Consider the following 21,395-nt stretch of genomic DNA (forward strand, 5'->3'; position numbering starts at 1 on the left):
TTAGAAAGGTGAAGGGGGAACAAGGTTGGTACTGTGTTCCAATAAACCCACAACAAAAAGCAGTTCTGTGTTTTGCCTGGATGACAAAAGACACATTATTCACGATTAAATTAGGATCCCGTTATTAGTAAACCAGCGCTGAACATAAATTCAAACCTTGAATCCTAACATTGCCACTAATTTTTTGGACACAAAATGTCATAACGTCACACTTTAAAGGCATAAGTAACCTTTAAGGGGCTCCACCATGTGATGGCGATGCCCTGCTTGCCCCAGTTTTAACCTTTAGTGTCCCCAGCCCAGATTAAAACCAGTTGTCCGTCCCAGTGTAGGCCGCACCCCTCTCCACTGCTGCCCTTTAAGTTAAAAGTACAGAGACATGAGGGATTCTGTGTCTTTCTCTCTCGCCGTCCTTCTCTAATAAACACATACACGGTGGTAAACACACACACACGCTCACACAACCATACAGGCAGAGACATAAAAGGGCTCACGCTTATTCTGGCAACAGATGGCCCTGTCCCTATAATCCCCTTTGATGCTGCGGTGGGCAGTGGCTCCTGAACATCTCTGAAGCCAAAGCCCCAACAAAACTTGAGCTACTTTTCCTTTAACTGACCCCAATTGCCAAGGAGCTGTCAGCTGTCAGACCTGGTTAAGAGCGTCTTTACTGGGGGAGACTGAAGGGCACAGGTTTCTCTCTCTCTCTCTCTCTCTCTCTCTCTCTCTCTCTCTCTCTCTCTCTCTCTCTCTCTCTCTCTCTCTCTCTCTCTCTCTCTCTCTCGTCATTCGGCTTCCTGTTTGTTTTCTGTCACAGACGGTTCATTCCACCTCCACGCCGTGGCCGTGAAAGCAGGTTGACCGTGCTACTCTGACTTGTTGTACAGACGGCACTTACTGTATTTCTCCTCTGTTCCTTCCAGAAGGCGAAAGAGAGAACCTCCCTGAGCTCTAATATTGGAGCCACAGATGGCAGGAGGTGGGCTAAGAGGCTTAGATTTCATTGAACAGCTCACCTTAATTATTGTCAATTGTAAGAAAAGAGGGTCTTTTCACTGGTCGTGTAACCCATTCGCTATAATTACATTTAAATTTAAATTTAAAACATCACACATCCTCACTTAGTTTTAACAAACATAACTTTTTTTGAGTGATTTAGAAAGATATTTTGCTTATCTTTTTTTGGTTGTCCTCACAGGCATCTGTGTAAGTGGATGCTTTAGTTTGGAGAGCTGAACAGTGGATGCTGATGAAATAAATCTGCTATCTCTAAAGAAAGTGGTTTTGTCTCTGATAAGATAAAATACCCATGATAGTAATGAGCTCGCTAATGGAGTTTTAAAAATTATTTAAGTACCCTTAACCCTTTTCTGTCAGAGAAAAAAGTGACTGCAGTTCACACTTTTCTGATTTTGCAGAAGAATGTGCATGTTATTTTATTCTGTCATTTATAGTCTAATTGAAGCACAGCGTTGTGTTAAACACCCCTGATTAAACTGAAGATCGCTCACCCAAATATTTGAGCGAACCGGCAGTACGAAGCACTCCGCTTTCTTATTAATTTTGCACTGTAAATAGAATCAAATGTGAACTCGTGTCTCAACCTTTGTCTTAAATAATTTCCTTCCCCTAATGGTTGGAGCTTGGGTCTGTAATTGGAGGACAGCAGTTAAATGTCTCCTCGGGTGCAGAGGCGACTGATTGGAGCAGTCGCTGCTGTTTCATTTGGAAAGCACCAGATTCTAACGCACACAAACGGGGAAACACAAATTAGTGCTCGCTGGCTATGAGATTTCAAAGAAATCTTCTGTGCTGTTCGATTATGTATTATCATCTGAGAGCTTTGGGGGATAATCATCTCTGAGATTTGCTCACGTTTCCAGCAGGTCTGCTGAGATGCATGTACGTAGCTAATGGGATTGGGCTTTTTTTTTTTCTATCCCTCTCCTGTGGCGTTATGGAGCTGGCAGCTGAACTTGAACGGATGCGCATGGTGCTGAGTCGTGCACAGGACTATTTCAAGACTGAAATGCGATTGTTTTAATACTTTAATCCACCTGTCCTTGGCATTCAGGATGTTGCAGAAGTCGCCTAATTATTTCAGTGCCCTCTATCCTTCCTAGTTGAGACAGCAGCACCCTTCTGCTGGTAAATGAGTCCATCCGAAAAGGTTTTTATTCTATTAATTATTCTTAAAGGAAAAAGTGTTAATTTATCTAAGGGGGGAAAAACTTATGAATCTTTCTTAAAGAAATGTATAGCCTAATTGAAATTTTAAATATGCATGTATGCAAAGAGGATCTGAAATACCTCAAATCACTTTAAAGAGCGAGCTGTTAAACAAGTAGAATTCTCGGAATTGTCCCAGGTTCCAACCACGATAGTATGCAAACACAAATATTTTCTTTTAATTAAAAAGGCCTCATCTCGTCGTATCCTCCCCCAAGCCTGCTGCCAGCTATGAAACCACCCCCCATTGGACACACACACACACACACACACACACACACACACACACACACACTTTTGTGACGCTTGATCCAAATCCACTTTCACTCACAGTCACATACATACAGCCAAATTTTGAGAAAAGTGATTATTTTAATTGCGTCCAGGGCCATGGATTCCTCTTGACTAGCTGCTAATCTGTCAAAGCCTGGTTGTCAATTGAGAACCAGGGACACCAGCAGTGACGGCTGCCCAGATCACTGATAGCCCCCTGAGGGACAGTTAACCCTCAAACACCCCCCCGCCCCAACCTCCCTACTTCCACCCTTCCCCCAGACTGGCCCAGCCTAGCAGAACCCGTGGTGGCACTAAAAGGTGGGGCGGAGGGGGCTTTAGACTGGTGTGTATGTATGTGCGTGTGTGTGTGTTTGTGTGTGATGGTTTGGGACAGTGACGATTTGTTTGTGTATATATGTGCGGTTTGTTTGGCGGGGGGTGGTGGCTTGATAGTAATGCATGTTGATGGTTTCAGAGATACTTCATTTCAGAAACAGGGGCCTCATTAACCATAGTCTTCATCAGGCCGGCGAGCAGCGGGCACATTAGGGGTCCACAGGAAGTTAGAGTACAGCAGGAGAGTGCATTAGGGAGGCCTGGGGAGACACACTCCCTCAGTTCCACTTCCACCTCCAGCTCTTTTCTATATCTTAATGTACCTTTCAGAGGAATTCGGATAGAGGTCAATAATTATGCTCTTTAAATTATTCAGTCGAGGTCCTCTGTAATTGTGCTTTTTAGAGCTCGGACATTGACAGCATGGTTTACTGCACCACGTTTGGGGCACGGCCTGACCGGATGAATCAGTGTAAGAGAAGGAGAAAGAGTGTGTGAGAGTGTTTCACTGCACTCAACTAACTGATGTGAAGTATGAAGTGAGCTTCATTTATGAAATTGCAATATGTGTCAACAACAAATGCACAATTTGCTGAGCAATTTTGTCATAAGGTTCGGGTCTCTTTAAACAGGCGTCATGACCGAGTTGTAGGTGCTGCGTTTGTTGGTGTCGGAGACCGTTTCGACTAGCAGCCGCTGTGTGGGAATGTTTAGTTTGGGACGCAACCGTGTTATTTTTGTAACATCGAGGAGAGGAAAGCACAATCTGCAAGGGTAGCAGAAAAAATCACCAAACTTTCTCTACAAAGCCAGCCCCTGCAACGTTTGACTGCACATGATAACATCGTCCGTCCACACAACAAGTCCTCTTTCAGCCACAGATTATTAACACATCGCTGAAGGCGGCAGAGAGCAATTCGCTGTTGTCACAGGGTCTAATATTTATATTTATCTAGTTGGGAGAGGCATTGACAAACATGTCACACACCTGCAGTTTTATAGTACGTGCTACTGCAGTTTGGTGTCAAAGAAAGAGCCTGTACAGTAGAGTTTTGTTGGGGCGAGAGGAAGACTGTAATTACTGTCTGACGATTCATCTAGTCACTGCATAAAATAGTGTTTATCCAGTCGCCCGTGTTTCTGTCGTGGCTGAGGGAGGGGAGGGTCATGTTTTGCACAACTGAGACAGCTAGGGCAATCAGGAGAAGAATCGTGACTCTAAAACATTCTGCCTTTCTTTCTTTTCTCTCTTGTCGCTCTCTTTCTTTCTCTCTTTTTCTGGTTGAGAACTGGTGCCTTAGAAAATGAGATCTCCCTCCCCCCCCTTCTCTGACACACCCACACACAAATAAACATAAAAAGCTAATTTGTTAGCGCCCTCATTTCAGAGGCCTGAGCAGGAGAATATTGTTGGGGGAAAAGTAATGCTTTGTCAAATGTTGACATGTGTTGCAAACATGGGGCCTTCAGCAGCAGCAGCAGCAGCGTTTTGTAGAGTGGCTGAGGCACATTGTCGGCACATGAAGAGAGGATGCTTTGAAACAAGATTAGCCTCCAAATGGCCCTGCCTGCCCCCCCCCCCCCCCCACCCCCCCCCACCCCCCCCCACCCCGTCCTCCTGTGCATAATGTGTGTGTGTGCGCGCGCGTGTGCGTTTGCACTAAGATACTAAATGATCGGATCGACCAAAATATTTGTGGGCCTGTTTTCTCACAGAATGAGTCTGGGTGTCATGTACTGTATTTCACTGTCCAGCTTAAGGTGTGTGTACACATTAGTCCTGCTGCAAGGCCTCATTGTCTGGCACATGGTTTGGCTCGGTTTCGTGGGGCCAGAAAACACACATCCCTGTCACCGAGGCTACCTCCCCTTGGCTTTGGGTCAGGGTGACACTGGGCAGGGGGAGGAAAAAAAAAAATCCATCACCCAACACCCTGCCCCCACAAAAATGAATCAAAATTGGAAAACAACATGCAAGGTCCGCCTAATACAGGAACACTTGCAATATGCTGATGTTTTCTTTTGCACACTGTGTTTGCTAAATTGCCTTTGACTGCGTGCATCAGTAATGAAACTTTATGTCCTTGTGGAGAGGGCAGCAAGTCCGTTCCAGTTAGGACCGGGACGATCTCTCCTGTCTGGCTTTTGTAAGACTTTTTTTTTTTTTTCTAATACATCCTTATGAATAAATGAAGCCCATGAAGTCATTTTTTCCATATTTGTGTAAATTGCTTTAAAAGCATTTTATCATGTCATAAAAAAGCGCAATTGATCTGCTGGGCTTAGCCCATTGGACAGCTGTGTGTTTTGTTAATGGCCACTTTGCTCCAAGCAGCTTATTAAAAAATTTATATATAAATGCTAAAATTGCATAAATTATTTAGATACAGTAAGCATTTTTTTTTGTTTTGGTTAGGCAGGGAGGGGCTGTTATCAGTATGGAAATTTACCATAGTATATTATCTGCTGAAATATAGTAATATATCTGCCCAGACACATATGTGTCCTCCTCAGTGCACCCCCACACATGCAGAGGCGCAGGGAAAAAAAGTATATATTTTTTGATGACTTCGTTTCAGCAACCACGGAATGTCACCCATATCCTGGTTGATTGTACTTTCGAGTTTTATGATGTTTTTCCATTGATTTGTTTCCCCGGCGCAGCTGCCGACCTCTATTGAGGGACGAACGTAATCAGCGCTGACGCAAATTAGATGGTTATTCGTTTCGAAAATTGACAGAAAAACAATAAAAAAGATGAAATGCTCCCAAATCAATAGATATAATGAAATTCAAATAATCCGAGAGATGAGGTCTCCATGGCAACTGATAATGTGGAAAAGAAAACAATTTAATAAAGGACAGACACGCTTTGAAAACAGATTGGGGAGGGGGGTGGCTGTAAAGCGGGGAGAGGAGAGGAAAGCAGAGCAGAGGAGAGAGAGAGGAGGTGGGGAGATGGAGGGATAGAGGGAGGGTGGGAGCTGAGGTGGAGGGGTGTTTGTGGCTGTAGTGGTTGCTCTATAGCTTGTTTCCCCCGGCGTGTGAAGGATCTGTGTCTGTCCCAAGGACACCGGAATAATTAGAAAAGCTTTCAGGCCAGAAAGTGCAGATTCAGGTTTTAATACACAAAATTATTTCAGGGGCAGTGAATCGGAAAACCATTTGTTGGTGACCTTCCTGAGAGGCCTCCCCCCTCCCCGGTACAGGGCAAGATGGAGGCTATGTGGCAGCACTGCCTGAGTTATGGCATATTTGTGTTTTTATAGAGGCAGGGGGAATGGAGTTGGGGAAGTTGGGAGGGGGATGTGGGGGTAAATGTGTGTGTATGGTCGTGTGTGTGCGTGGCTCCGTGAGATTGGGGTGGGGTGGGGGGGTCATAGCAAGACCTTCATGTTCTGTGTGCGTGTGTGTGTGTGTGTGGGGGGGGGTTCTGGCAGGAGTTTGGGCAGAGGGAGGGAGGGCAAGAAGACATGAAGGGAGAAAAGAAAGGGGGAAGTTGCAGATCCGGCTGTATTTACAGATCAGTTGTCAAAAGGAGCCATTTAAGGGGAATGCGCCCGTTCCTGCACTGTGACAGGCGAGGTGCCTGTTTAAAAAGGAAAAGACAACTATGAACCTGAGAGGGAGATAGTCAAACACAGGCTTTTTTTGTTGAAGACAGACAGAGCAGGGGGTGGCGAGGGAAGCGAGTGGGTGTTAAGTGACTTCATTTGTAGTCTATTTAAGGTATGTTTTACTTGTCCTTGTGCCGCTCCTCCAACATCTAATACAGGGGCTGTGTTCTAGTTAGCTCAGCAAGGGAATAATGATTGAGTGCATCGTTCTTATTTCCTGTAAATACAAATGACTTTCCTTCATCTGCCTAAAAACCTGTATTTGATTTCAGTCTTGCTGTCAAGGGAGATTTGCAACTGATGCAAACAGTGATAAGATTCAAAACCAAAAGAACAGCCTCTGTTGCCCTCATTAGCTTATCACTTTTAGTATGTACACTTTCTGGTGGCTTTATTCAACATCCGTGTCCTGCTCTTTTAACATCCTATTTTCTTTATTACTCCTAGTCAACGGTCTAGAGCCAGTCTGCTTGGGCGTTGGACGCTTGTCTGTCAAGTGGTGACTAGCATTTTTGTGTCATTAGAAGGCTTTGTTTAACTTAAATAAAGGTGATCCACCCTCTGTTCAAATGATACCAACAGCAGGTCCGGGATGTCATGTCTTTAGTGCAGATACCCTTATCCTGTTCCAGGGAGCAATAAATGGAAAAACAAGTCCAGGCACAAATCTTGGCTTGATAATTACTGTTTCGATATTTTAATAGCATAGGATCCTGATCAGGATCACTGATTTCCTGCAATATAAACCATCATAAAAGTTGGGCAATATTTGATAAATATATGAGTTCAAGTTCCACATATTGTTAATCTTAGTCCTTCCTCTTTCCCAGAAGTAGATTGTTGCTTAATACACAGTAAAGGTGTAAAAACTCAGTTTGCATTGAGTCCTCACACTCCTCTATCTACTTTCCACAAATGGTTTCATTCCTATTCCTACTTGATTTTTCAAAAGCTCTTTCCCACCTTTAATTTAGTTGTAAAAAATTATGTTGCACACAGGAGACTAATTGAGACTCTGATAGTTAGATAGTCCTTTCTTTAACTCAGGGGAATCAGCCTGTATTCAAAGGTAAACAGAGATCTGACATTCTTTGGCAGGACAGCTAATAGTCTCCAGTACTGATATTACAATGTGAAAAGTGCCCCACAAGTAGGAGAGAAACTAGAAATTCCCCACTGTATACTCGCTAAGAGCCTTCAAATCTAACATGGCAGTGTCAATGAAAACTGTTTGTTTTCTTTTTTTATACTGAAAAAAAACCTAGAAAACTAAAGGGATAAAACGGAGGCCTGAAATATGAGAGCCAGCAGGCATCCGCTGTGTGTTTGTGTATGAATGCATGTGTTTGTGTGCACATGCACACTTACACACACACACGCACACACAGGGCACAAAGCACATGTTATCACTGTCACCAGCAGCAGTAGCAAACAGCACCAGTTGTTCCGTGTGTCTGTGTTCTGTATGAGTGAAAGTGTGTATGCCTGTGCGTGCCCACAATCTCGCTCTGGCTGCTGGCTCTAAGGGACCCACTGTAAGTCAATCTGTGTGTTCATACACCCGTGTGTGTGTGTGTGTGTGTGTGTGTGTGTGTGTGTGTGTGTGTGTGTGTGTGTGTGTGTGTGTGTGTGTGTGTGTGTGTGTGAGCCACTACTGTACTACACTTCAGGGGCCAGGAGCCAGGACCGAGTCTAGCCGAACAGGGCTGAACAGGGCTGGAAAGGGCCGAGGGCCAGCTCCCTGCGCACACCACCCACTTCACACCTGTCTCTCTCTCTCTCACACACACACACACACACACACGCACACACACACACACACACAAACACACACTCATACAGCTCATACAGCCGTGCTGCTCGGCACAGGGCTCTCATTGTAGCAGTGACAGGAGGGCGCCCGTTAAGTGGCTCTCTCTTCCTGGGGCCTGTGTGTGTGTGCCTGTGTGTATGTGTGTTTTGTTCCCCCATGTGACTGTGGGGTGGAGAAGGGCGATGAAGGACCCCTACTGGTAAAGTGGGTAAACTCGCACAGCCTCGACATCTGTGCTCGGAGAAGGAAGGAGGGGTGGGGGGGAGTGGAGAGAGAAGGAGAGAGGGGGAGGGTAAGGAGGGAGGAGAGATAGACAGCGAGAGAGGAGGACAGAGTGGGAGAGAGGAAAGGAGGGAGAGAGAGACAGAGGGAGAGGGGGAGAGAGAGAGAGAGAGAGAGAGCAGAGCCTTGGCAGAGAGCAGTTGAGGAGAAAATGCCTTGCTTTGTGGAGAGAATTCTTCCAGGGCAGGAGGGAGAGGTGAGACAGAGCGCAGAGGGCGGTCTGCTGCCAGGTAAGGCTCACACACACCTTCCCCCCCCCCCCCCCTCTCTCTCTCTCTCTCTCTCTCTCACCCCCCCCCCCCCCCCACACACACGCAGGAGTTGAGTGCTACCTCGAGGTGAACGGGTCTGCTACTAGTTGCAGTTGGCATGAGTCAGGCACGCATGTGTAGTAATGAGGTGGGTGGTGTCAAAGTGTGTGTGTGAGAGAGAGACTGTGTGTGTGTCTGTATGTGTGTGTTTGTGTCTGTGTGTGAGAGAGAGAGAGAGTGGAAACAGAGCAGGTGTAATGTTTGCTTTCTGGAAAAAATGTGTAGTTTTTAATTACAGATGCATATTTGTACTTATAGTGCGCTGGATGTCAGTGGTGTGTTTAATTAGTTTTAATGGTGTGCTGCCTCTTCAAAAGTTCTGTTGTTGACTTTTTGTGCTGTGCCTTATAGCACTTCTCAGTTCCACTTTGACTATGTTTCAGTTAAGTTTATGACATTCAGTGCTGGAAGGCAACTAAGTACATTTAATCAAATACTACACTGGACACTTTTTAGGTACTTTTACTATATATCGTGTGCTTGTTCATACTTTTACTTTCACTCATTTCAGAAAAATGGAAAAACGAGGGAAATATTTTAACTATATATATTATATATTATAGCTTTTACAATCATTTACTTGACATCTTTAATCAACAGTTATGAACAGATTCATATTTTACAAATACAAAACATCATCAGTTTATAAAATATGATGCATAGTGACAGAACCTACTGACTAATAGTGTGATAAGTTATTTTAAATGAGATCCAGTTTGACAAGCTGCAGCTCAAATTTTACTTCCATTTTTATAATAATCCAGTAATAATTGTATTAATAGTAATGCTTCAATTGACCCTTCAGTTAGCCTGTTTGTTAGGAATGCTTTGACTTATGATCTTTTTCCAAATAACACTACCTTTTAAGTATTTTATTTTTTAATAAAGACAGAGCTGTTACTCGGATTTGAGAGTTTTAACTCCTTCTTCTACCTACACTTCAGCAGCAGATCGGACTGCTTTATCCAAACATTAATTACACATAATTTACATTTATAACAAATACTGTTTTTTTTTTTTTTTTTTTTTTTTAATATAAAGCCATTTAAGGCTGTTAAAGCAATCAAAGGATCCACAAATACACTTTATTTGACTTTAAAGGGAAAGAAAATATGATGTAAATACACCGTTACGCAGACTAAGAATAGAAATTGTTAAAAAGCACCTAAAACCCCCTCGCTAACATCACGTGCAGATGTTTTCAGATGCGACATGAGGTAATTTGCGGTGCTGGTCGAGATTGATTCGGCTGTTTAGATACAGATGTTGTGATGGAGAGGTTTGTCATCGCAGGGATTTTCCACTCTGCTGATGTAAACAGTGTCTGTTGAACAACGACTAAAAAGTCCTTTTCTCCCTCATGGAGACATAGTACTGAGAGGAATAATCCTCCTCGTGCACAATTAGATTTTCTCCTTTTGGTTAAATAAATACTGTGTCTGTGAACATAAACACAGATTTACATTCAGCCCTGTGGGTGTCTGCCTCTCAGACAGTCTACTGCTACAGCCCGGGCCTGATATTTCTTGTTGAGGCCTAGAGGGAGAAAAAAAGAAAAGAAAAGAGGAGGAAGAAGTTGGCCGGCTTTAACTTCACGCTTGCTGTTTATTTGTTTTTATAACAAATGGAACCAGCTTCCCGAGTGAAAGGTGAATTCAGAATTGAATTTGGCTTGCTTTACCGTGGTGATCTGGCAACCGCTCCCGTGTCCCATAGGACTGCTCTGGTTGCTGTGTGCCGGGCGCGTGTGTTTGTTATTTAACTGGTGTGTGTCTGTGCTACTGCTCTGTGTCCGTGTGTGTGTGTGTGTGTGTGTGTGTGTGTGTGTGTGTGTGTGTGTGTGTGTGTGTGTTTGAGTAGTGGGTGGTGGTAGCAGCATTCACGAGAGAGACATTTTACTAAGCAGACATTTCCCCCTCTGTTTTCACTCTGACCTGGTAGGAGATTGATGACTGAATTGTGGAGTACATGTTAACAGTAACTGGTGATTTATGAAGATACTTAGGGTAAGTGAGGCCGCACAGGCTGGAGGGGAAGAAAAAGATATAGCCTTTTAAGTTAATGCAAAAATATATCCTTTTTAAGTAATAATTGTTATTACCACTGCAGGGTTTGGAGAGAGGTCTGAGTTGGATGTGCACAAAGTGCAACGTGAAGGTTTTCCTTTTCCTTTGGCCATGTGCCCTCCTTTGTTTCTGGCTTGTTTCTTGACTCCAATCAACATAGCAAGTTTTTTTTTTGCAAGGAAAAATTAATTTATAGGAAATCCTTTAAATGTGCATTTAGATGGATAGATGGAAGGGTTTATATTTACATTACATAAGATAGCTGAATTCTAACATTTGAATTGAAAAATTACTTTTTCCTGGGTAAACCACAGTGGAAAACTTCTCTTGGATGAACCTTTGCACTGCAACAAGTGCACTGTGTGTTTTGGCAGCCCCCGTTTAGCCAAAGATCCCTCAGAAAATCCGCATGCAATTTTAGAAGAATCAGATTCGTTCCCTTTCCTTGGCTCATGAACTCCCTTGATATTATGCACACGGAGAATCCTCCTCTCTATTCAAATATGAGAGTCAATCCACTTGGTTTTGATCTATAGCATTTTTAAGGAATAAAGCAATTTTGGGGAATACGGAATAGTGCTTCCCCCTGGAAGAGGGATGGCTTTCAATTTTTTTCAAGGCACCTCTTAGACTGAGTGAAATGTTTCCCCTGTTCGCTCAGGGACGACTTTATTTCTTACCAGGGATTTAACACTCACTCAGTCCCCTCATAAATACAGCGTCCCTCAGCCCTTCGCTAGCCATAACTCATGCACTAACTCTCTAGCTAACTAAACTCATATAGCAGAGCCAACACTTGTTTGTCTTTTACCTCAGCCTTTCTCTCCCACTCTTCCTCTCTGTCTCTTTTGCCTCCTCTCAGCTGATTTATACATGACAGAATCTTCTCTGACTACCGTCTCACCAAACTCCTGCACTGATCTCCTTGGCCCACTCGTGGAGTGGGTTTTAGAAGAAATGTGCATTTGAATATGAGCCAGCCTAATCTCCTTGAGGCTATTTAGAGTGAGCCTAATGCTCCAAGAATGAGCGAGAACAACACTGGAGAAAATGCGGACATCCCTCTCAGCATGTCACAACACAACTCAGGTCTCCACAGAGTGAAGCAAGTCTTTGACTCGTTGATGAAAATCTTTCTGTAAGCTAAATTACATAAAATTCCTGCTTTCAAGGCACCTGTTGAAGCCTTCAGCCTTCTTAGAAAAGTCTCTGTGTCAATTGTTTGTGTCCTCCTGCCTTTATGACACCTACCTGTGGAATTTTTACCTTTAAAGGTGTTATTCCAACAGTACCAGTATTAAAAAGCAAACACACAGCAGCTGATAAACTTTCAAGCTTTTTCACTTTGAGGGGATGAAAGCGCTCAGGTGGGATATTACAGTATGGTGGAGGCCTTTACTGATCTGGTGCCGATTGGCGTTTTGGGAGGAGACGGTCTTTCTGGCGTGGTTCCCGTATTGGTTGTTAACAGCCTGCTGGTACCTTCTGTTCTCTCAACTCCTCAAGCATCTGAAGACCCTCTGAAGTCAAAATCGCCCATTTTGATGTCTCGTGGCAGCACCCGGCGTTTTGTTGTATTTGCGTCTGAAAACACAGGCGCCGCTCGGAGGAATTACCCTGAGCACTCGTTGGTGTCGGATGGGGGAGGAGGGTATCTTCCCCCCATCTCCCAGCTCTCCTTGCTGTCCTTCCTCTCTTTTTGATCTCACCATCAAATCCTCCCTGGTTTTTATGAGTGACGTTTACCCGAGAGCGGCTTGGGAAATGGCTGGCTGAAGAAGACGTTTGAGAAAATGCGCCTGAGCAAGCTATCACCTTTGATAAAGCCATAGTTCCAGTGGGAGAGGAAGAAGAAAGCCAAAGAGTAAGAGCATTGTTGGTAATGAAAAATGCCATGCATGAGGGAGCATCTCTCTGATCCCAGCCTGTTAAACCAACAATGTATAGTACAACAGATACTGCAGGGGTACATCAAGCATCTCTCCAGCAAAGAGTGTGTGACCCAAAGGACTGATCTGCATCGGGGCTACCACACTGTGCATTTATTGCACATCAGCTGGGCACCAAATAATCTCATAATACAGCGCTCACACATGCACAGTGACTCACACTGGTGCTGCCATCGACATTGGCATACCTTCAACTGTGTCACCAGTTGGCAAAATGCAAGGCACTTGAAACTGCACTGCAAAAAGAGAATAAAATAATTGGGAAGTGGAGGGAAGTTGGAGGCGCAGAGAGCGAGAAATGTTAGCTTTAGTAATTACTACCTCCATAGAGAAGCAGTGGAGAGGACAGTGAGGCAAGCAAGCGCACGAAGGAGGCCCCGTGTGCAGATAATGAAGGGGTATCATTGCAGCTCTGACAGCGTTAATCTTAGAGTGCTTCACAGTGTGTGTGTGTGTGTGTGTGTGTGTGTGTGTGTGTGTGTCTCTATCAGGTTGTGTGTATGCTCTGTGCAGCATATGTATATACTGCCAGGGTGAACGAAGGTCGTGGTAGAGTGCCATTGACTCTCACCCTACCAGTGAGACCATCGGGCCCACCTGACAGCACAGATTATCCAACCACGATGACAGTTGGCACCTCGCACAGCTTCTTGAAGACAATCCTGAAAGTCCACAGCCTCTCGCTCATCCTCTCGAAGCACTGGGATCACCCATCAGCACCCAAACTTGTCTCCTTTCTTCACAAGAGAGAGGAAGAAAAGAGGACAGTGGAAAAAGGGGACGAGCAGTCCAACTTTCTTTGTGCCAGGCTTTTTCTTTTCTTTTTTCCTCTGCCTATTTGAAGTTGTGAGACACTCATTTAAGCCTCATTGCACACCAACGCTCAACACACAAGAAAGTGTTATGAATATGTATCAACACAGCATATGGCAGCAGTAGCGCTGGGACTAGGTGTGTCCAGAAGGGTAGAGTGCTGCCGATGCATTATTCTCCATTCAAATTACCACAGTAAGAGTGCAGCGGGGAGCTGTGAGGTGTTCACCACCTTTTTAGACGGGGCAGGAGAAGAACCCGGATCATGCGAAACAGCAGGAACGGAAGAGCTGTGATGAGCACAGTAGTGGGCCAGCTGAGTTTCCTTGATTTGCTAGATTTTTTCGGCAGGTTCAAACCCAGCACTCGCTGACACGAGCGTGATTAAAAGTGATATTTCTGACACATTAGGATGCGCACGGGAAGTAACCTCCTCTAAAGCGTTCATTATTAGATGCATGACAGACCTGAATATTTATAAAATAGGTTTTAATAATTAATAGCAGCAATCTGCTCCCGTAATTCATCAGATTTGCACTTCAACAGAGTATCCGTTTTCACTTTAAAATAATAATAAGAGGAATATTAATGTTGGAGAAATGTAAAACGGGCAGCTGGATACAGCGGCAAGCACTACATGTTCACTTCTGAGGCTTTACTATAACCTGTCACTTTGCAAATAAAATTACATTTTAAGCCGGCAACGATGCGCTGTTTGAAAACCTTTAGTTGTTTGTGCTTGACAATTTAGTGAGTGGTTTCTCACAAATGTGGCAAGTCATGAAGATAAAGATGCAGGAAACAAAGTGGGTTTGGTGTAGAATGCAAAAGTAGTTGCTGTGGTTTTATCAAAAGCAAATTTATTTGTTTGAGTCAACTTAGCAGCACTTCCTTTTGTATACTGCGACCCAAAATAGACAGCATTCTTTTTTCCTGTAAAGCAGCTTTGCGTGTTTCATCGTTTCGCAGTCGTTTTTCTTTTCTTTTTTTTTCTTCTTTTTTTTCTCCCTTATTGTGAGTGTTGTTTTATCACACCTTCAAATTCAGTCACAGCACATTCCTCCATCTACTGAACTCCCAGAGACAAGAATGTTCCTGTTTTAGCTGAAATCTGCCACGTTTAGTTCCGCCTCCACTTGAGATATAACTTTTCGGTAAAGCACACTGTTTTAGTGCTGTCACTGACACACTCCTGTGTTTCTCCTCACTGTGGTTCAGTTTTTCCTGAGTGTGTAGAAATGCCAGTGCACGTATTTACCAGTGTGTGTGTCTCAGCAATTGACGTGACCTGCAGCCACTAGACGGAGCGGAGCAGGAGGAGAGCACACACCACAAGACTCTGCTGTCTACAAGGAACGCACATACACACTTAATATCGGTCACATCCACTTAACATATGTGTGTCCAGTGTATTCTGCACATAGACACACACAAATGTAAAAAATAAATAAATGAATAAAAAAATCATATATCATCTCAACACCAGTGTCACATTCATCCTACTTATCAGAAAAGTAAAACTAAAGTTTTGGCAGCCGAGTTACAGCCACAGGGTGTAGAAAATGCAAATCCCGGGAGCAGGAAGACTCGTTCTCATCACTTCCTCTCTTAGCCCTACAAAGAAAGTGTTTTGATCAAAATTTAATTGTGTTTCATCAGAAGAACACATGGAACACTGAATATGTGAGAGTGTTTGAAAAAGCCTCCAGTTTTTGGTCATTTTTGGACAGGTAGAGAACCTGCCCAGGATGACATTTTAACGGGCACCTGTGATTCATTCTACCACATACAAAGTCCAAAAGAGGAGAAGTCTGTCAGGCAGAGCAAATGTTTTAATGGTAGCTAGGGATCGATGTTGTCAGTGCAGGCATCCTGTCTGGAAATACAGGCTTTTTTGGGGGTAAATGTCACCTCCTTCTTTCTTTTCAAGGAGAGAGAGAGAGGAGAAAAAGAGCAACGACAGGGGGAAAGAGGTCAGTGAGATCTGATGCAAACATTCCGAACTAGGCTGAATTTAGGGAAATTGCTTGAAAAACATTGACTCGCACTCTCGTTCGCAAGGCCCCCGTATCTGAAAAACAAATTTGAAACGTAACCTTGGAAATCAATTAAGAAGTCCCCGGGAGCTGGAGAAAAAAGAAGGGAAAGGTCCACCCTTCTTTTTCCTTTTTCCCCCCCCTCCCTACATGTCTTTTCCTCTCCTCCACTTAACAGGGACTTGGATCTGCCCATCAGAGCGCTGCCTTGTGTGAGGAGGCTTTGTCAGAGGGGGCTTTATTATTTTTTTTAACGGCAGAGTGCCTTATATGCTGTCAAAATGTCTTAAGAGTCTTATTAAAGAAATGCCACAGCTCATTTCCTTGTAATGCAATTCATATGCTGGTGAAAGGGGGCATGTCTAAAGATCTAAACAGCTTTGCTTTTTAGGCTTCACATTAGGGGTTATCTGTGAGGGCTTGTCATTGATTGACATTATCTGGCCTGACAGGGCCTCATATCAAGGTTAACCTCATGGACAAAAGTGCCACCCGCACGGACACACAAACACACCCTCTCTCCCACACTTGTAGTCAAATAAGGCACTCTCTCCTCAACTTCCTGTTGAGAGGGGTGCTACGTATTTGTGTGTCGGCTTCGTGTGTGTGTCAGCCAGGTGGAGATTTCCAGACTTAATTGATAACTAATGGAGCGGCGTGTGCTGAGTTTACCCTGGAGGATTGACACTGTGTGTGTTTGTGTGTGCGTGTCCTGTGGAGAGATAGAGGGGGTAGGTGATGGTAAAAGGATGGGGATGACTTACTCAGCAGCTCCAGATTCTGCTAAATTAAATATGGCCCCAAAGATAATGACATGGAGTGACACACACCAGTCTGGCGGCTCCTGACCTCTTAGGCGAGCAGGCCGTTCACTTCGCAGCAGAAAAAAGTGTGTTACTAACACACACAGTACACACTCCCACACATCTCCCCTTCTCCCTCCCAACAAGCCACAAAGGCGAAGAGAGATCCCCGTGACCAAAATACAACTGAAGCAGTTAATCTGTACAGATATTAGCTCAAGGGCCCTTGAGAGGTGCACCGCTGAGCCCCTTCTCCACTGTACTACCCACACCGCCTTGCTGCCGCGCCGAGCGCTGCAACCATGAGGGAGGGACACAGGGTCGTCTGCTCATTTACCATGGCGGTTGGCTTATCAAATTGCACTTGTGGTGTCTTGAAACTGAACATGGGAGCCAAGCCTCAAAATAAAGCTGCAGGAATAAATTTCCCTTGTTTCGGTCTGTGGAAGCATGAGACCGAGTGTGATTGTGTGTTTTTCAAAGCAAAGTTATTTCATTCACCTCCCGCAACACAAACACTTCTAAATTAAGTCATCATCTGGTGCCAGCTGTGAGTCCAGATTTGATGTACAATTTTAACAAGATAGCCGTGTGTCCCATGAATTACCCTAAGCAGCAAACTCAATAAAAGTTGGCTGTTTTAGTACGTGGCTGTCAGAATGGTTCTTGTCACTCATGTCAGATTGTTTTTTTTTCTCCCTTAGACCATTTTAGGCTGCTTGTCCTCTGTTCTGGAAAACACCATAATTACCATGTTTGTGATGAAGCTGGAGGGCGTATTTGTCCTCAGATTTCAACTTTCCTGCCTGATTGCCCTCAAGTTCAACGTCTTTCCTCTTCCGTCTGCACTTGAAATATACATTGTTTTTCTTAAGCCATTGTCCCGTGCAGTCAGTGTGTGTGTGTGCGTGTGTGTTTGTGTGTTACAGGGGCTGCTTGCGTCTGTCTTTGTCCTGCAGCGTCTTCTTTGTGTTTTTGCGGCGGTGTGACGAGAGCGTGGCACTTGGCTGAGGGCTCGTGTTTGATAACAGCCCGTGGACTGAGCTGCTGTGTAGTAGTCCAAACGGGTCCTTCAAGGTCAGCACCCCCAGAAAGAAAGCACACAATGTGCAAGGTCACATTCTAGACTAAAAGCAATAAGTGCTTTATTGATAGAGAAAAAAAAACAACAAGCAGGCAGATGTGCAACCAACTGATTAATAATAAAATACATTTGTGAGAGAGAGGGACAGGGGGGAGGGTAGAGGGCAGAAAGGAGAAGACAGCTACCTCCTGACTGTATGTCCCTGTGTGTGTGTACTGTACAGTGTGTTTTGCAGCCAAACATCGATCCTGTAGTGGAACCTAAAAAATCTATTAGTGGTTAAAAAAAGAACAAAATGTGACAGATTGGTGCTGGTGGCAGTTTCCCGGGTGCATAGTCTCTCCCTTTCTCTTCACGCCCAAATCATTTCCTACCATTACTGCAGAGTGAGTGATTTGTAAAGTACAGTGTGAAAGTACAGTTTAAAAGAAGATCACAAACAACTGACTTCTCCTGTTTTGACAGTAATCTACATATCTCATCAGTATCGTGTTTTATGACGGAGACAACAGGCACCGTAGGTTCCTTTTTTCCGTTCAGTCACTTTGTGAACAATGTGCCTTTTGTACCGCGCCTACCGTGCTATTATCTTTTTATGAAAATAAGCAGAGGGTATTGGACTGTCGTCATCTTTTATGTGCCTTTATCGCTCTTTCTCGTGTGCTCTCTCTGTCTCTTGTTCTCTCCGTTCCCTGACCTGGCAAACCTGCCAAGTGAGTAGAGCTCCAAAGTGGATAGGTTGGTGGCAGATTTAGATTTGAGGTGGGGAAAGCTGAGTCCCAGTCCCAGACAAACCTGTTTCTTCAATATGACTCTGAGGGACATGAGAGCTGGGAGATTTCCATATGCTCTGCCACCCCCTTCCCCTCAGTGATCACCTACAATAGTACCCACCCCTCCCTTCTTGCTCCTTGGAAGTGTATACCCGCTTTTACAGCACGCTTTCTAAATCCCTTCTCTACATAAACTTCTCCTCAGATGTACCCACCCCTAAACCCCCATCTATCAACTAGTTGGCAGTGGCATTGTTTTTAATCATCAGAACCTCAAAATTATTATTATCGCTTCTGATGCGGCAATTAAAACTTCAGGTCAGAGGCACAACGAGCGGTGATCAGCAGCCGAGCTGAGAAGTTTTAATTAGACGATCAGAACCATTAATGCACAAAAAAAAGGTGTGCGCTGGGAAATTAACGGGAACGTCTTAATCAGGGTTAGCGACTCCGAAGAGGAGTCAAGTGAACAGAGAGCAAAAAACAAATCATTTCCGCACCACTGGGACAAAACTCAATTAAATATGCATGCGGAAAAATGGAAATTTCTCAGCATCGGCTGCACCGACTGTTGGAAAACTGTGGCAAAATCTCACGGCAGGGTCGGCGACCTGCTTATTGTTATTCTTGTGTAATAAAAATGAGAGAGGGGCCAGATGCTGGGGTCTGGGTGTCGTGGCGTAGTTGTCCATCAGTGGCTTTCCGCTTGACTTCCTTGCGGCTGCCGCAGCCTCTCTACCATGCAGGGGGGAGAGGGAGAAGAGGAAAACATTCTCTTCCTGCAAGCCGTAAATTTACAAAAATAAAAACATGGTAATTTTCGAGTGTGTCTGTGTATGTTTGCCTGTGTGGCTCAGTGATTTTTCTGAAACACACATGCACACACACTCTCTCACACATACATCTCCCTTGAGAGCCAGAGACACAAAAGGTTCAGTGAGCTACGCGCAGGGAGCTGCAGCCTTGTCGATTAATCTGCCAAAGGTTCATAAAGTTATAACTGGGCTTTTTTAAAGAGCTACAGCAACTCTCCGTTGCATATTGTAAAATAATCCTGAGCTAAACAGACATCTCCCAGACCCTGTTTGTATTAATTAACTCCTGATATTGCGGGGGGTTTGTCCCTGTGTCAGTCATGTTGGAACTCAGCAGGAATCTACAACAAGCCCTGTACCTGTGTTTGATTAGGTGAAGACATAAGCTTCAGTTTAAACAGGTAATATCCACCCTGCTTATATACAGACCCTCCTGTGTGCTCGCTCCATACAAACTGACAACACTGCAGGGAGTCGGTGTGTTTATGGTGCGGCTCTGCACTTTGAATGAACAATAAAGTCAAGTTATTCAATTTTCAATTTTTTCACTATCTTCTGTAAGATTATTACGCCTGCATTTCGGACATTAGCTGCCTCTTCTTGTATGTCAGAGAGAGGTAAAGCCGTGACCCTGCCACTCACAGCCATTGTTAACTCCCACATCCTTTACCCGTAGCAGCCTTGATTACAGTCTGTGCACGTTCACACAAATAATGCACTTCCAACAGCGTTATTAGGATTTGAAACACCACTTGATTGGGCATGATATCATTCTGGCACACAAACAGAGACTCTGCATCAAAAACCAACAAGACCTGTGGGGCTTAGAGCTGTGGAAAAGTGAGCGCGGAGGGCTAGACTCAAACACAAGCTGTGTCATCCAGCGCTGAGAAGAAACAGGACCCGAAAGAACTTTGATGCACTTATTTTTGACTGAAGATGAAAAAGAAGCTGACCTCTCCCAAATGTATTCAAAATAGTTTCTTGACTTTTTCCTCAGGTTTTGGCCTTATACAGACAGTAAATGGCGCTCCTTTGCGGCCCTGCACTGTTTCCAGTAAAAATAGTGTCACAGTTAACATAAGCAGTTGGAAAAATTAGTTTCAGCTGTTCAAATTCAGACCTGTCTATTTTTTTTTCCAACTCCCAGTGCTTACTGAGGTGTCTCCTCCTTGACAATTAGCACACCAGGCTAAAACAGACTGTAAATAATGTCCGATTCATGTGACAGTGTTGTTTTTCTTTCTGATATTCATTAATAAGGCAGAATGCTTACTGGACTCTCAGGGAGGTGGGGGAGTAGGTCCCAGAGGGAAAAGTTGTTCTTTCATGTAGGTCCCCGCAGATTTTATCTCATTGTACGCTATCATGCACACAAACGACTTGAGGTAAACAGCTTAGTGTTACCATAGCAATCCCTATTGTAAGCAATGGCAAAAAGCTGCTGTGGACAGAAACCCTCAGCATAAATAATAGTTTAGACAGCTTCCATAAACCATCGAACCATAGCATGTTCCTCCTCACGGGAGGCTCACAATCTTAAATTTGTTTTAAATCACGCCCTACCTTTTAAAAAGAGAACAATGAATATGGCTGATAATTCAGTTAGAGGTCTGCTTAGATACTCAACCGGTAGCACTTGGTCCTCTACTCACGCTCCGTATTGTTAACAGAAAATCATACATAAATACTCACTAATGGAAAGAAACAACTGTGTAGGGGTCATTTCCTACAAGCAGCCTGAGATTGCGATGCAAAGGAAATCGGTAGTTAAAGCATGAAATACTGAACGCAGTAAACAGAAAAAATGACCTTCACTGCAACACCCAAATGACCTCAATCTTCCTTTCTGAAAAAAAAAGAAAAACTTGAAAATTTATGTCTTCCACTTCCTAATAGTTTTTCCAGCTGATTCCTTTTCTTTTTTTTCCAAAATTGCTGTCTCCTGAAAGGTGACCCTTTCACCCCCGCCTGCAATTGTCTAACACTAAATTGTACAGTAATGTGCCGCTGATATACGGCCCACTCAAAACTACATAATTCCTGAAGTCATTGTTTCAGGGAGGAAGTCAGCAATGTAAATACAGTAACTGAGAAAGCATGTGTGGCGAGCACGGGGGTGCATTGTCTGCTGGCGATGGGGTGATCTGTAAACTCCTTCAAATTGTATATCCTCTAATGATTCCACAGCT

General features: G+C 44.1%; 1 protein-coding gene across 5 annotated transcripts in view; it reads left to right on the forward strand.

Moving 5' to 3' along the window:
- casz1 (castor zinc finger 1) overlaps window positions 1–21,395 on the forward strand; it is a 76,527-nt gene that overhangs the window by 20,053 nt on the left and 35,079 nt on the right. For 3 of the 5 annotated variants that reach the window (XM_037103310.1, XM_037103308.1, XM_037103311.1), the window contains exon 1: window positions 8,632–8,783. The exons of 1 other annotated variant lie outside the window; for it this stretch is intronic. In XM_037103310.1, coding sequence (XP_036959205.1) covers window positions 8,705–8,783 — 79 coding nt within the window. In that variant the 5' untranslated portion in view covers window positions 8,632–8,704. Of the gene's footprint in view, window positions 1–8,631; window positions 8,784–21,395 lie in introns of those variants that run through there. One more of the 5 variants, XM_037103307.1, reaches the window with a different exon arrangement.

The sequence above is a fragment of the Acanthopagrus latus genome, chromosome 7, assembly GCF_904848185.1.
Source record: "Acanthopagrus latus isolate v.2019 chromosome 7, fAcaLat1.1, whole genome shotgun sequence".
Lineage (NCBI taxonomy): Eukaryota > Metazoa > Chordata > Actinopteri > Spariformes > Sparidae > Acanthopagrus > Acanthopagrus latus.